This window comes from Sphaerodactylus townsendi, linkage group LG11 (assembly GCF_021028975.2).
Source record: "Sphaerodactylus townsendi isolate TG3544 linkage group LG11, MPM_Stown_v2.3, whole genome shotgun sequence".
In the NCBI taxonomy this organism is placed as follows: domain Eukaryota; kingdom Metazoa; phylum Chordata; class Lepidosauria; order Squamata; family Sphaerodactylidae; genus Sphaerodactylus; species Sphaerodactylus townsendi.
The window spans coordinates 19,187,380-19,201,675 of record NC_059435.1 but is presented as its reverse complement, the minus strand read 5'-3'; the positions used below and the strand labels follow the sequence as shown (position 1 = coordinate 19,201,675).

General features: G+C 43.8%; 1 protein-coding gene across 1 annotated transcript in view; it reads left to right on the top strand.

Annotated features, from left to right (window-relative positions):
- Positions 1-14,296, top strand: part of SUGCT (succinyl-CoA:glutarate-CoA transferase) — a 366,990-nt gene that overhangs the window by 304,655 nt on the left and 48,039 nt on the right. Inside the window, exon 13 of the mRNA XM_048511745.1 lies at positions 2,196-2,259. Within this exon, the coding sequence (XP_048367702.1) occupies positions 2,196-2,259 (64 nt within the window). The remainder of the gene's footprint in view (positions 1-2,195; positions 2,260-14,296) is intronic.

Sequence of the window (14,296 nt, the reverse complement as noted above, 5' to 3'; positions counted from 1 at the left end):
TTAGTGGAAAGCCAATGTGATAGCAGTTAGTGTGTCAGACTAGAATCTGGAAGGCCCGAGCTCAAATTGCTATGAAAACTCATTTCGGGCCAGGCACTCTGCCTCAAGGTTTGAAGATAAAATGGAGGAGGAGAAATTGATTTTGTGAATCACTTTGGGTCTCCAGAGGGGAGAAAAGTGGTGTATAAATAATTAAATAAATTGCATATATATTTAATTTATATATATATATATACACACACACACACACACACACACACACACACACACACACACACTTCTTTATCCTTGGCCACTGTGCAGAGCATGTTATCTGACTCATGATATAAGTGTTTTGGTGAAATAAACATGACTTGGTCTGTTCTGGAGGGGACTGCTTGCCTTTTTTAACAGCACCCTCCTATTCAGAATTCATCCTTCTAAGACCATTAAAGTCAACCTGCAGAGAAGGGTGTAGATCTGCTTAGGAAGGTGCTATACATGCTGTCTCTACTGAGTGTGGCCGTTTCCGCACGGTCGTCGATGCGCCTCCACGCCGGCAAGAATTCTGCCGGCGTGGAGGCGGAGGCCGTTCGCACGCACGCGTGCGGGCGGCCTCAGGAGAGGCCGGCGGACGGCAGGCGGCTCCGCATGGAGCCGCCTCTGCCCCCTTCCCTGTACGACTCACCGTGTCCCCGTCATCGGCCTGCTGGCCGTAGAAGCCCCGCCCACGCTGCCCTCCGACCTCCAGGGGTCGGAGGGACGGCGATGGCCAAGCGGCAACCAACAGGCTGAACGGACAGAAAATGTCTCAGGCGAGGAAACAGCGTGTTCCCGGCGGTGCTGTTCGCACCGCGCCGCCAGGAACACGCTGTTGCGGGAAAAACAACCCTTTAAAGGGTTGTTTTTCAGGGCGGCCTGACGCCGCCCTGGGGGAGGGGGAGCGACGCCAGGTCGGCGCTGCTGCTTAGCAGCAGCGCCGCCTGTGCAAATGGCTCCCTGGGAACGGCGTTTTTACCGTTCCCAGGGCGCCATAAAAAGGCCGTGCGGAAACGGCCTTAGTTTTCTTCCTTTTATAAACTGATGTTTTAAAATATCTTAAAAGAAATGAGTTAGGAAACGTGTATGGCTATTAGCATTTATACCAGGGACACTCAGCAATACAGTAACAATGCAAATATATAACATTTTGGGATACCATGCCCGGTTGCACTGAATTTGGATGACTACTTTATGGATTGCAATATTTGTTGTGTATTTTCTTGCTAGAAATAAAGGGCTTTTTAAAAGCCAGAACTGAATGTTAAACATTTTTTCTACCTCCTACCTAATTAAAGGGATAAGCAAAGCACAAGAGCATTGAAGAATGGATAAGATGAAGCTTAGACCTTCATTAATTGTCTTTCAGAAGTGTGTAAGAATATCATTCAGGGCAGAGTTTATTCAACCCATATTATTTGCAAAGAGACATGTTGTGGGATGAATGGTATAAGAATCTTTCCACCATTATTTACAGATATGTCAAATGTACTTTGGTATTAGTGGCAAAACAGTTAAACACACCAGCTATAAGAGTAGATTACTGGATGATTCACTAACTTCTTTCCAAGCACATTGTTAATGCATCCTGCCATTCTAAGATTTTAGTTATCCATTGTGGCAGCCAAGGAAGCCAATGCGATTCTGGGCTGTATCTATAGAAGTAGATCAAGGGATGTAATTGTACCTCTCTATTCTGCATTGGTTAGACCACACCTGGAATATTGTGCATAGTTCTGGGCACCACAATTCAAGAAGGGTATTGACAGGCTGGAACAGGTCCAGAGGAGGGCAACCAAAATGGTAAAAGGTCTGGAATCCATGTCCTACGAGGAGAGAGGGAGCTGGGTATGTTTAGTTTAGAACAAGCTTGTCTTCTGCTGCTCCAGAGACTAGGACCAGGAGTAATGGGTTCAAGGTGGAGGAAAAAAGATTCCATCTAAACATCAGGAAAAACTTCTTGACTGTCAGGGCTGTTAAACAGTGGAATGCACTACCTTGGAGTGTGGTGGAGTGTCCTTCTTTGGAGGTTTTTAAACAGAGGCTGGAGGGCCATCAGTCAGAAGTGCTTTGATTGTGTGTTCCTGCATTGCAGGGGGTTGGACTCTATTATTCTAATTAGTGTAATGCTTCCAAAAACCAGAGTTGTTTATGTTGCTATTGTTGTTTTTGTTTAGGTTCTTCACAACAGACTTATCATGAAGATGACTCATCCAACAGCCGGTGAGATAGCGGTCCCAGGTAGGCCTATCTAGTTCCTTTCCTCAAAACAGTATGTTGTGAAAGTCAGCTTCAGAGACTGCTGCCCTTGTTCAGTGAAGGACAAGGCATTTGTGGAAGCAGCACTGCAGAAACACACAACACAAAGATTTGGATCCGTTCCCCCTCTGAAAACAAGATATCAGTGCTCTTATTTGTGTATTGCAGTTGTGCATACCTGTATGATATGGGACATGAATACATATGTTGCAGTGTGAGAGTGTTGGCGGAAAAGAGGTTTGGTGGACAAACCTTGCCTCAGGTATAACACGTGGCGGTCACAGTAACTGGAATTGTATTTGGAACATAACGTATGTTAAGAGTCCTCCCAGTGACCCATTGTCATCTTTTGTCAGGCTCCTATACTCTGCACACTCTTATGCCTCCTGAAAAACATTTATAGTACTATCTTAGGCAGTTATTGTAAGACTTGCGCCATGCTTGGCCTGGCAGCTCGCACGTCCACAGCTCTGATGCAGATGGCCTAGCTATTATCATCACCCAAGGCCATGGGGCCTCTTCCTATTGCTTGCAAGTAACTAGCTCAATAGTGCTTAACTGTTTCTCCTTATCTGACTTCCTGAGGGAGTAAACTCCCTGTCCCCAAAACAATGTCTCTTTCCCACTGTCCTTTCACATGCTGATACTGGGGGAATACGAGGGTGGGGGGATTATGGGTTGAGTCTAACTGTAACCCACAGGTATATACCAGGGGCCAGAGAGCCAAACCCCAGTTTCGGCTATCTGGCCATTGCGCTGACTCAGTTCCAATAAAGTTCTTGAACCTTCCTTGAATCTTGTTGTTGACTGGAGTAACAGACTCTTACAGTTATACCCTCTGAAGTCAATTGGATCTATATAGTCATGACTGCCAAAGAATACTGCAGCTGCTGCTCCAATGAAACCATATTTAGACTGTTTTAAAACAAGTCCACGAGTTTGGTTCTTTAAAACTGCAGGCTTCAGTCAGCTATCCAGACTTGACTTGGCTGATTCTGCTTTAGGTTTGGAGGTTTTGCTTGAATCCCTCGCTTTTTCAGGATGGTTAGCAGGGAAGTCTTGAATCCGTGGCTCCAACCTGAACCCATAAAAAAGGCTGCCGTGAAGAATGACAGCAGCTAAGTTGGAGCTGGGGCTTCTGATCTCAGCACAAGTAGAAGAAAGCCCAGTGTGAGGAAAAGGTCTTATAGCAGTGATGGCGAACCTATGGCACGGGTGCCAGAGGTGTCACTCAGAGCCCTCTCTGTGGGCAAGCACACACAAAGGTTGTCATGGGGGTGAAAAATCACCCCCCCACACACACACATCTAGGCTAGCCTGGCCACTGAGCACGATGTGCGCGCACCGTGGTGAGCAGGAAGGACTTGGCTGACGGGCCTGGTGCCTGTGCTCTGGGCAGCTGCTGCCCGAGGGGGGGGCACAGAGGAGGCAGAGATGCTAGAGAGGCACAGAGAGGTGTGCGCATGACTTGATGGTTGGGGAAGGCTGGCCCCTGCTCGAGCGGGTGGGACGGAGGAAGAGGGAGCCAACCAGTTTTTTTCTAAACTAAAACCTCAGCATTCAGGTTAAATTGTCAGGTTGGCACTTTGCGATAAATAAGTGGGGTTTGGGTTGCAATTTGGGCACTCAGTCTCAAAAAGGTTCGCCATCACTGTCTTATAGTCTAGCTTCCTTTCCATTCCAGGGTATCTTCTTCTTATAAGGCCAAGTTTCCTAATTGCTGAGGAGAGGGGAATGCCAGTCCTACCAGGTTAACTTCTTGGCTTTATGAAAAGCTCCCCTTTACAACATATTGGAACCCTTATCTGGGAAGAAAATCTGAGCATAAGTTTGATGAAATGGTCGCTCTTTATTTTTACAAATGTTTCTGTTAAACCATCTATGATGGCAATCCTCAAACCATTTATTCCACATTAGTCCCTTTGAAGTTAATTGCTTACCCTGGAGTCAGTTGGACTAATCGGGGGAGAAAGTAGTGCATATATGCACATCTGTGTTTGTTTTAGGCTTACCTTGAACCTTACATAAACGGTGCCCTGATGTGTTTGAATGAAATGGCAAAATATAGCTGGATAACAGGGATGGTATTTACAGGGAAGAAAAGGACTGAGGTTGGTCTTCTGAAAATAGTGTTTTTACATTGTTACATTTCGAGATTACTTGAAGAGATACAGAAAATAGACATGGAATATGGAGCAGAACGAGGAAACAGTTACTTCAGATGTAAACAGTGTTTTGCATCCTTTCTTGTTGATTGAGCAGATTAGTACTAACCATAATTATATTTATCATTTAATAACTGGATAGAGTATGGCAAATCATCCTCTTAAATACATGCACTCTTTTAGGGAGAATAGGTGGGAGTAGACCATGTTTTAAATGGTTTTAAATTGTAATAGTTTTAATGTTTTTATAATTATGCTGTGCATTGCTCTGAACCCTTAGGGGGAGGGTGGTTGAGAAATCGAAAATATGAATGAATGAATGAATGAATGAATGAATGAATGAATGTATGTATGTATGTATGTATGTATGTATGTATGTATGTATGTATGTATGTATGTGTTTTCTGGTCCTGAACTGCTTCATGAAATTTTAGGTGCAGTGGCTTAACGTAGGACAAGAAATCTATTGGGAATTGCATCTAATGTTCATCACTCCCTTGCACTCCACTGTCCAATACTGAATGCTGTGGAGTGTTGGAGAAACAGTAGCTGGTGCGCAATTTTGGTGAGGCTGGCCGCAGATCTACCGCCCCCCACTGAGGCTGCCAGTTTTCCATCTTGGCAGGGCCTTGATTCCATCTTGGGCCTTGCCTTTCCCCTCCCAGCCTTTTTGATCGGGCGCCTGTCTTTAATTTTGCTTGCTTTTAACTTTTAACTTTGTTATTTAAATTTTAAGAAATTGCTGCTGTGGAAATTTGTTTTAATGTGGTTAGTTTAGTTATGTATTTTATGTGCTGTTATTGGAACAGCTGTATTGTGAGCCGCCTTCGGGGGTGAGGCGGCCTATAAATCTAATAAATAATAATAATAATGTACATTATTGGATAGCCCTGGTTAGCCCGATCTTGTCAGATCTCAAAGCTAAGCAAGCTCAACCCTGACAAGAATTTTGACGGGAGACCTCCAAGGAATACCAGGGGCGTGATGCAGAGGAAGGCAATGGCAAAACACCTTTCAACATCTCTTGCCTTGAAAATCCTACGGGGTTGCCATAAGTCAGCTTTGACTTGACTGAAAAAAGCAACAAGCTAAAACACACACGCACACACACACACAACATAATGTACATATGATGTATTTAGGCCATCTGAACTCTAGGCAGAGCAGTAATGTATGCTTTATACCATTCGGAGTTTATTGAATGCTTCTCTGGCTTTTCATGTCCCTTGTGGTTCTTGTTCTCTGCCTGTAACTACCATGGATAACTTGGGCAGGTATCAGAGTCCAGAACTTCTGCTTCTGTGCTTCGATCTTGTGATCTGTGTTACCCAAAACCATCCATTTTTCTTTCTCTAAAACAATTAATATAGGTGCAAAGCTGCTGTATGTTTGGGGCACTTATCTACTCCAGCAAGTAAAATGCTTTTTGCATCAAGAGCGGAATATATTTTGATTGTTTATATTATCCATGTTTAGAGTTGATAAGGTAAACTAAAAAACTGAGCATTGGTACATTTTATATATCAAGTAAAAATACCTTTCAGATGGCAACAGGAAAGAGACATAAAGTTTTCCTGTTACATACAGCCCACAATCTATCTTTGTGAAAGAAAATACCCCTTATGGGATACGGTTAAACTGCCCAGAGAGGAAGGAGATGAAATGAATGTTCTAATGGCTGTCAGCAGAGGTAGGGAGAACTAGCAGCAAAGTCCATTTTCACATTGGTAAGCAGCAATGCTGCCCAAACCTTAGTTATTTTAAACTTTATTAAAACTCAAAATCAGTGACAGCAAGGTGAAACTGAAATAAATCATTTTTGTCTCTGATGGTTTCTGATTTAGAGAGACTTCTGTGAGGGTCTTGTTGTATCGAAGCAGATGGCTACAAGGACTGGGGCAGAAGTTAGAAGACGCATGGGGCGAAGGGATGTGAGATTAAGTGAAGAGGGCTAGGCCCTCTGCTAACCTTCAGAGGGAAGTCAGGGAGTGGGGATGGAGTAAAGAGACTGAAGTGGATGGATCTGTTGGGATTTAGAAAACCATAGCAGGGGATAAGGAGTATATGTGCAGAAAGGCTGGGATATGAATTGGCTTGGCTAAGAGCCGGTCTGTTTAATTTTTGGATTTTGGGTCCAGGGCAGTTACGAAGATTCAAAAATTACATCACCAACAACAGCTCCAGAACTTACGGCAGGAAACGACCTATCTTTGATGCCTCAAGAAAACAGCTAGATTATCCTGATAGTTATTTATTTTGAATTTTTAAGTATGCTGTAATGTTTGCTAATTGCTTGACGAGCTCTGGTCGTCCTCTAAATTGAATTTAGGGTGATAATCAGAGGTGGGATTCAACCAGTTCTCACCACTTCTCTAGAAGTGGTTACTAATTTTTTCTGAGTGCCGAGAAGGGCTTACTAAAGCAACCTCCCTGCCCAATAGGGACTGGAGGTGCGTGTGTGCGGCGGCGCCACTGTTTGAATCCCACCACCATCAGAACCTGTTATTTTTGGATCCCACCACTGGTGATAATGCCAGGCACAAGACAGCACCTTAGGCCAGGAGTATTGCAGTTCTCAGGAGAACCTGATCGCCCAACCATGAGATTGAATTGCCTTCAAGGTAAATTGGTCATGCCAAAATGGAGTTGACCCACATGCTTCTGGTGTAAAGTCCCTAATCTTGAACAGGGTCTGGGAATAAAATGAGCCTCTTGCGAAGGATTCCTGCAGCAATAGGATTTTTGGAAACCAAGCAGCAAAAGCACACTCTTTGTGCCCTGTGGGCTTCCTCTTTTACTCTTTGTCATCATTTTGTGCTCATGCAGGCTCCAATTTTATATGGGCTTTTTATGTCACACAACTAGCGTGATTCACTCAGTCCTGGTTGCTTGCTGCTATTCAGCAGGAGCCACTGCACAAAAGCCTGTAGTGGTTAGAGGAGTTTGTTGTTGTTGTTTATTTGATTTGATAGACCGCTCTATCCCCGAAGGGCTCAGTTAAGTCCAGGATTTTGGAGTCACATGTTTGAATCTTCCCTCTGCTATGGGAGTTGGCTTGGTGACCTTGGGCCAGACACATACTATCAGCCTAACATAATTCTAGCCTTGCCTAATCCTTGCAGGGTTATTGTCAGGATAAAATGGAGGTGAGGAGAATGCTGTAAGCTGATTTGGGTCTGGATTGCATAGAAAAGCTGGGTATACTGGAATAAATAAATGTTGACGATGGGAGCGGATAAAAGGTAGACTGGTGGGTGGGCAGGAAGCAGAGAAGCAGAGAAAGGGAAGAACATATGGAGGTTTCCAGGAAGAGGGCGGGAAAGTATGGAGAGAAAGATATAGGATAGTGAGGTATGCCCCCAAATCCTTGCAGGTTCCATAGTACTATGTGTATAAATTTATCCTTGGAAAGGGATTTGTAAAAAGAATACGTAGTCATTGCTGACTGACTCCAAATTAGAAAGAAGGGAGAAGATTAATAACTTCGTATGCAAAAGAGTCTCAAGTAACAGGATTCACCTTCCCCCTCAGGGAACATGCTCAATTATGGGGCAAGTTTGTAGGGTTGACTAGGGAATTGTTAAACAAGTGATCAGTGAACCTGCTGGAGAATAAAGCCTTATCTGCAGAATGACTATGTCATCCCTCTACTAAAAGCAAGCAGATCTAGCACCTGGTTTCTTTCAAACATCAGATTACCACAGATGATCCTATGAGCTCTTGGTTCTAATATTAAAAGCAGACAGAGGCTGCAACTTCACCTCAAGGCAGTAGAAGCCTAGAAAGAGGGAGGAAATGCCAATAAGGCCCATAAAGAAGAATCCTAGGTTTTTGTTTTACTGAGGGAACAAGAGTCTGTTCCCCTCAGCTACAGCATGGTGGGTTTTTTCTCATCCAAAGTCCCTCGAAATCCAGTTCCTGTCTGCACATCTGAAAGAATTATGACATGTTGACACACTTTGGGAGCTCTTCATGAGATTTCTACTAAGGTTAATTAACACTACACTTAAAATTATTATTGCCTGCTAGAGTTGTTAGCTGTAATTATTCGTCCCCAGATAGCTAAAGTAGATTGAAAAAGAGAGGAGAGAAACTGAACTTAATGAGGTATATTCTTAATAAAAACGTTCCGCACAGCACAAATAAGGCATTTAGGGGACGTCTTAAAAAGAGGAGACTTCTTAATTTCACTCTGCACGCACAAAATAAGACATCCAAGGACGGTTTTTAAAAAGACACCTCTCATTTGTTTTCTGGACAGCACAGGCATCAGAGGAGGGAAGAGGCTTTTTCCTGCCTGACCAGTTAGCTCCCTGCTTGCGCCTGACATTTTGCGTGCTTCTGAAGGGATTCTCCCTCCCTCCATTTGCTGAAGGTTGCTCCAGGACATTTGTTCTGCAGGCTCCAATCATACCGGTGGTTGTACTCAGCTCTTCCTGCCGATTCCAGCAATATGTAGTTTTCCTTTTAAAAATTATTTTGGAGCAGCTGTATTCAGAGGTGCACAGACATGCATGCAAAAATCTTAGCCGCTCAGAGGACTCCCATTGAAAAGCATTTGCTTTTCAGTGGAAGTCCTTAGAGGGGCTAAGATTCTCGCACGCGTATCTGGTTACAGTGCAGCAGCAGTGGCGTAGGAGATTAAGAGCTCGTGTATCTAATCTGGAGGAACCGGGTTTGATTCCCAGCTCTGCCGCCTGAGCTGTGGAGGCTTATCTGGGGAATTCAGATTAGCCTGTACACTCCCACACACGCCAGCTGGGTGACCTTGGGCTAGTCACAGCTTCTCTGAGCTCTCTCAGCCTCACCCACCTCACAGGGTGTTTGTTGTGAGGGGGGAAGGGCAAGGAGATTGTAAGCCCCTTTGAGTCTCCTGCAGGAGAGAAAGGGGGGATATAAATCCAAACTCCTCCTCCTCCTCCTCCTCCTCCTCCTCCTCCTCTTCTTCTTCTTCTTCTTCTTCTTCTTCTTCTTCTTCTTCTTCTTCTTCTTCTTCTTCTTCTTCTTCTTCTTCTTCTTCTTCTTCTTCTTCTTTTCGAATACAACTCCCCCCCAAATTAAAAAAAGAAAGACCATACATTGCCGAAATCGACAGGAATAGCTGAATACAACTATGTACTTTTCAGGCTGGAAAAGCGCCCAGGGTTAGATCCAGCAGAGCAAATATCCTGGGACAACCTTCTCTAAACAGAGGCAGGGAGAATCTCTTCAGAATCTCTTTCTTATGTTCTTCTTATGTTCTTAGAAGCACACAAAATGTCGGATACAAGTGGAGGGTGAAACTGACTAGAGAGCTTAACGGTTGGGCAGGAAAAATAAGACACCTCATGAGCTCTGCATTCTGCACAGCCAGGCAGGGGATGTCTTGCAGGCAGCTTAGGAAATAAACGGTGCACTTTAAGCGTCTTCAAAATAGAGCAGCTAGTGCAGAAATAATGCAGTTTGAGGACATCTTGGGGGGAAAAGCTGTGCGGAGTTCCTCCCCGATACACCTTTTTTTGCATCCTCAGGATATCTTATTTGTGCGGTGCAGAATGGACCATCGTTTGTGCATGGTAGGTCATCTTTATCAGCTTTTTAGCAAATGCAGCAGGAGGCCAGAATGGTTACGGTAAGGAATAGGGGGAAAGGCCCAGAAGAATGAGATATACATACAGAGAGGAATGTCGCTTGAAAAATGTTGCCTTCCATTGAGGGATTTTGCAGGAAATTAAGGAAATCTGCACTCCATGACACAGTTTCCTGCAGCTTGGAGATCTCACACAATAGGAACAACAACAACAACAGAGTTTGGTTGGGGGGTGGGGGGGGGGTGGGGGGTTCTTCTGTATTCCTTTCCATTTACAGTGAGCTCCTCGGCCTGAATTTCTGATCCTGTCTGCTTCTCATCACACATTCCCTGTCTCTCTTTTAGTGCATAGCTGAAGTTGCCTGAGAAATTTTTTAATTTCGCTCCACTATTTATGGCACATTGGAGACAAACAGGCTCACCAGCGCAACCATTACTTCATTCATCTTTTTTAGTCATCAGTCCTGACTGCTTATGTCTTTTACATTCGCAGGGCTGATTTCAATTTTAAGGAATTCAGTACCTTTTCAGGAACACGGCAGAAATGATGCATGTCAACTCATTTGGCAGGGCTCTAAATGCTGGGGGAAGGAAGTTGGTGGGGAAAGGAACTTTAATAAAGAAGTAATAAGTTGACTGACATTGATTAGTGATCCTGCATTTCAGAGAGAAATTAGGATTAAACTTCCTATTTTTTTAAAAAAAAAATTCTTCTTGCCATCTTCAGATTTTTTAGTTGATGTTAATTATGGATTTTTAAAAATTCTTTGCTTATTTAATATTTAGTACACGTTTGTAGCTGCTTCTGGAACATTTTTGGTTGAGAAACAATAAGAAAACAGTAAAATATTGTAAAACATCTGGTATTTCAACTTGAAGAACTACCTGTTTAATTTTTAGGAAAATACACCGTTAACAGAGTTGTGTTCCTTTAGGATTCTCCATTTCATTAATAGGAAGGGCCTATCTGGATCATGAATAATCTGCGTATGCACGTACTTGCAGGGTCTTTGCTTCAGTTGTTATTTCCCAAAACTATTTTCTATCCAATGCAGAAAAATAAATTCATGGAATGGGTTGGGTGTCCATTTTTGGTTTGTTAGTTTCTATATTTCCCAAAGAAAGAAGGTTGGATGGTATAGTAGCTCAACCTTATCAGATCTTGGAAGCTAAGAAGGGTCAGTACTTGGATGGGAAACCAACTCTGCTTCTTACTTCCTCTGAATGTCCCTTGATGGCATATACATACATTTCGTGTCGGTGGCCAACTCTGTGGCTAAGGAAGCTTTGGCCAATTTCATTTCAGATTCCAAACCATGTCCCTCTAAACTAAGATACTAATCAGGGATGCACAAGCTTTGTGTTGGATATGTTGTGTAGGCGAACATACTGTGTTTGACATCTGCAATTACTTTTCAGCTGAACCGTGGCGCTCCTCACCTCTCCACCATCTGACTCAAACAGCTTTGCAGCTGTGCTTTAGCTGTGGTAGAGTTTCGTTTCCTTCTGTTTTGCAACCATTTTTCCATCTTGAACCCAAGTATCCCGGATTAGACTGCCAGACAGAGGTATCAAGTTGCAGCAGAGAGCTGAGTCTAGTCGGAGAGTCCGTGAAGCAATTTCAGTGTCAGAGGTCTGATCCGAGGGTTAGAATACGCAGAGTCAACAAGTCAGAGGAAGGGTTGCAACAGTAATGTGCTTCGTTGTGTCCAGGCCGTTATGATCTGTGAACCTGCTTAATATAGTATCTTTCAGTATGTTACTCTTCACCTTGTGAAGACTCTGGCCCTTTCCACATGGCCAAAGCAAAGCAGGGTGCAGCAGGGGTACATGAGCCTGGTGCAGCCCTGGGCAATTCGGACACCTCCTTGTGGGCGACCCCGAAGCCAACGTGGGTCACCAGCGCTCCTTCGTGTGGAGGCGTGTATTTTTTTTTACTTACCTCCCACCAATGCACAGTTACGCAGGCAGGCATACATGCACCCAGAGGTGGGATCCAGCAGGTTCTCACAGGTTTCCAAGAGTAGGTTACTAATTATTTGTGTGTGCTGAGAGGGGGTTACTAATTGGTGGTTTTGCCACGTGATTTTTGCCTTAGTTACGCCCCTCCTCTCAGCAGTAGTGCGCAGAACTCGAAGCAGTCTAGCAGGAGGTTGCACCGGCGTGCGTGGCAGCCTGCGCCTGAGTACATTCGTTTCCTGCCCAAGGACCGGGGCAGTGGCTGCGTCCTTGCCACAGCTCCGCCCAGGAATGCCCCACCCCCGGAATGCCCAGCCACGCCCCCGTCGTGCCTTGCCCAGCCCCATTGGTGCTACGCCACAGTTTGAATCCCACCACCATGGGAACCTGTTACTAAAATTTTTGGATCCCACCACTGCATGCACCCCCAGAGTCTTGCTAACACGTATGGCTCTGCAGATGGGAGCTGGGCGGCATGAAAGCTGTTGAAGCGGGCAGAAAACAGGGGACATGAGCTGCTCAGAAACTGAAATGAAGAGCTGTGGGAGGCAGGCGGAATAAAGAACCGCTTTCCCTGCCAACGCTTTATTTGTCTGTACTATTCGGACCAAAAAAAAAGGCCAAACCGGTTCTTTTTAAAATGTCTGCAAGACAGTTAATTTGGGTTAGGCAAAAAGGACCATTCTCCCCTCACATTTTGGTAGGACATTAATTCTAAACGAGCAGGCAGAGAAAGAGCGCAAGTTGATGACACTTTCTCTTGCAGTGTGTTTGTCAGTTGCCTAAGCTGGATTCACCAATCGCCATTCACGATTCATATGCTTCATATGCCATCTCTCTGCCAATCCCTGAAACGTTACCATTTGCGTTGAACTATCCACATTTCCAGTGATGCAGATTAGGATAGAAGAGTTGTTGTGGTTTGCTGGGTTCTATATCTTAATAAAACCAAGCAAGCTGGATTTGTTTGACAGGTTTCCAAGTGGAGGTGCACTCCCGCTGAAGACGACGAGTTCAATAGGAATGTTTATCCTCTGGAATCAAGTTCTTCAGAAGTAAACATTTGTAATAGACTAGCACCTTGATCCTAAACATTTGCTCTGGCGTCGCTGTCAGCAACATGAATCGCTGACTTTTTGAAATACTGTTAACATTTTTATTGTATTGGGTTTGAAACCATCTACATAAGGAGCATTGCAGTATAGCTATCCTTGAATATTAAAAAGATTCGCTGTATTCCCAGCCAACGAATTGTGTGATGTTGCTGCCTCTTGGCCATCACAGTTCATCTTTTTGCTCGTACATTAGATTTTGGTCTCTGTTTTCCTGTTGTCAAGTACTTTCTTCCATTTCCTTGTGACTGGCTCTAGCAGGTGCTTGTATGGTCCTCCATGGGCCGTTGTACAACATGCACGTGTGTCTCCCGTGCATTGTAAAATGACCAAATTCCTTCAGCACACATAAATTTAAAGCATTGTTATGATCTTTCATAATTAGTGGGGTAGGAAAATGTTTTCCACTGGCTGCAGTGAAACTCCATTCCAATAAAAGTAAGAACATGTTTTCAATATTTAGATAATTTTCCTAAAGTATTAAGACACTTGAGGTTGACTCTGTGCATTCTTTCATGCACTCCCCACATATTTCTTCTTAATGGAGTTCATCACAGTCTCTCTTTCCCCTAAGAAGGCAAATCACCCAACATGATTTACAGGACACAGATCTTTGTGCGTTTACAAAATGTTGCACTGGCTTAAAGTTTTATTCCCACCTTATTTCCTTTGCTCACTAATGGTTGGGGTTTTTTTAAATGTAAGCAGGGCATAATAAAGCAGAGAGCTTATAATGTTTAAGCTGTTTAAAAACAACCTATGTTCCCAATAAAAATCTATGCAAAAAAAGTCTCTTCTGCATGGTAAACAAATAAGAGACAGTTATTTGGACTGAGCCCAAACTATTTTTTCTTGCTTGCTGTCTTGACTATTGACATTTACTTCACCCCCCTGTGACAATAATACCTTCCATTGCCTACGGTAGCCCTGTAAGGAAGGCCATTTGTTTAACTTTTATGTCAACACATTAATAACAGGGTTTCATACGAAAGATACTCATGCACCTATCCTTACCGCTGATAAGAGTATAGCCATTCTCATGTATGCTGATGATGCTGTACAAATTCGATTTTTCTTTTGTTTATTGTTCTTCCTTTTTCTTGTTCTTCTCTACTCTTTTTTGCTGGCCTAATGGCCATAATAAAACTGAACTGAACTGAACTGTAAGGAAGGCCACTTTTATAAACCCCATAGTGCTGATGGGGCTGGAGGAG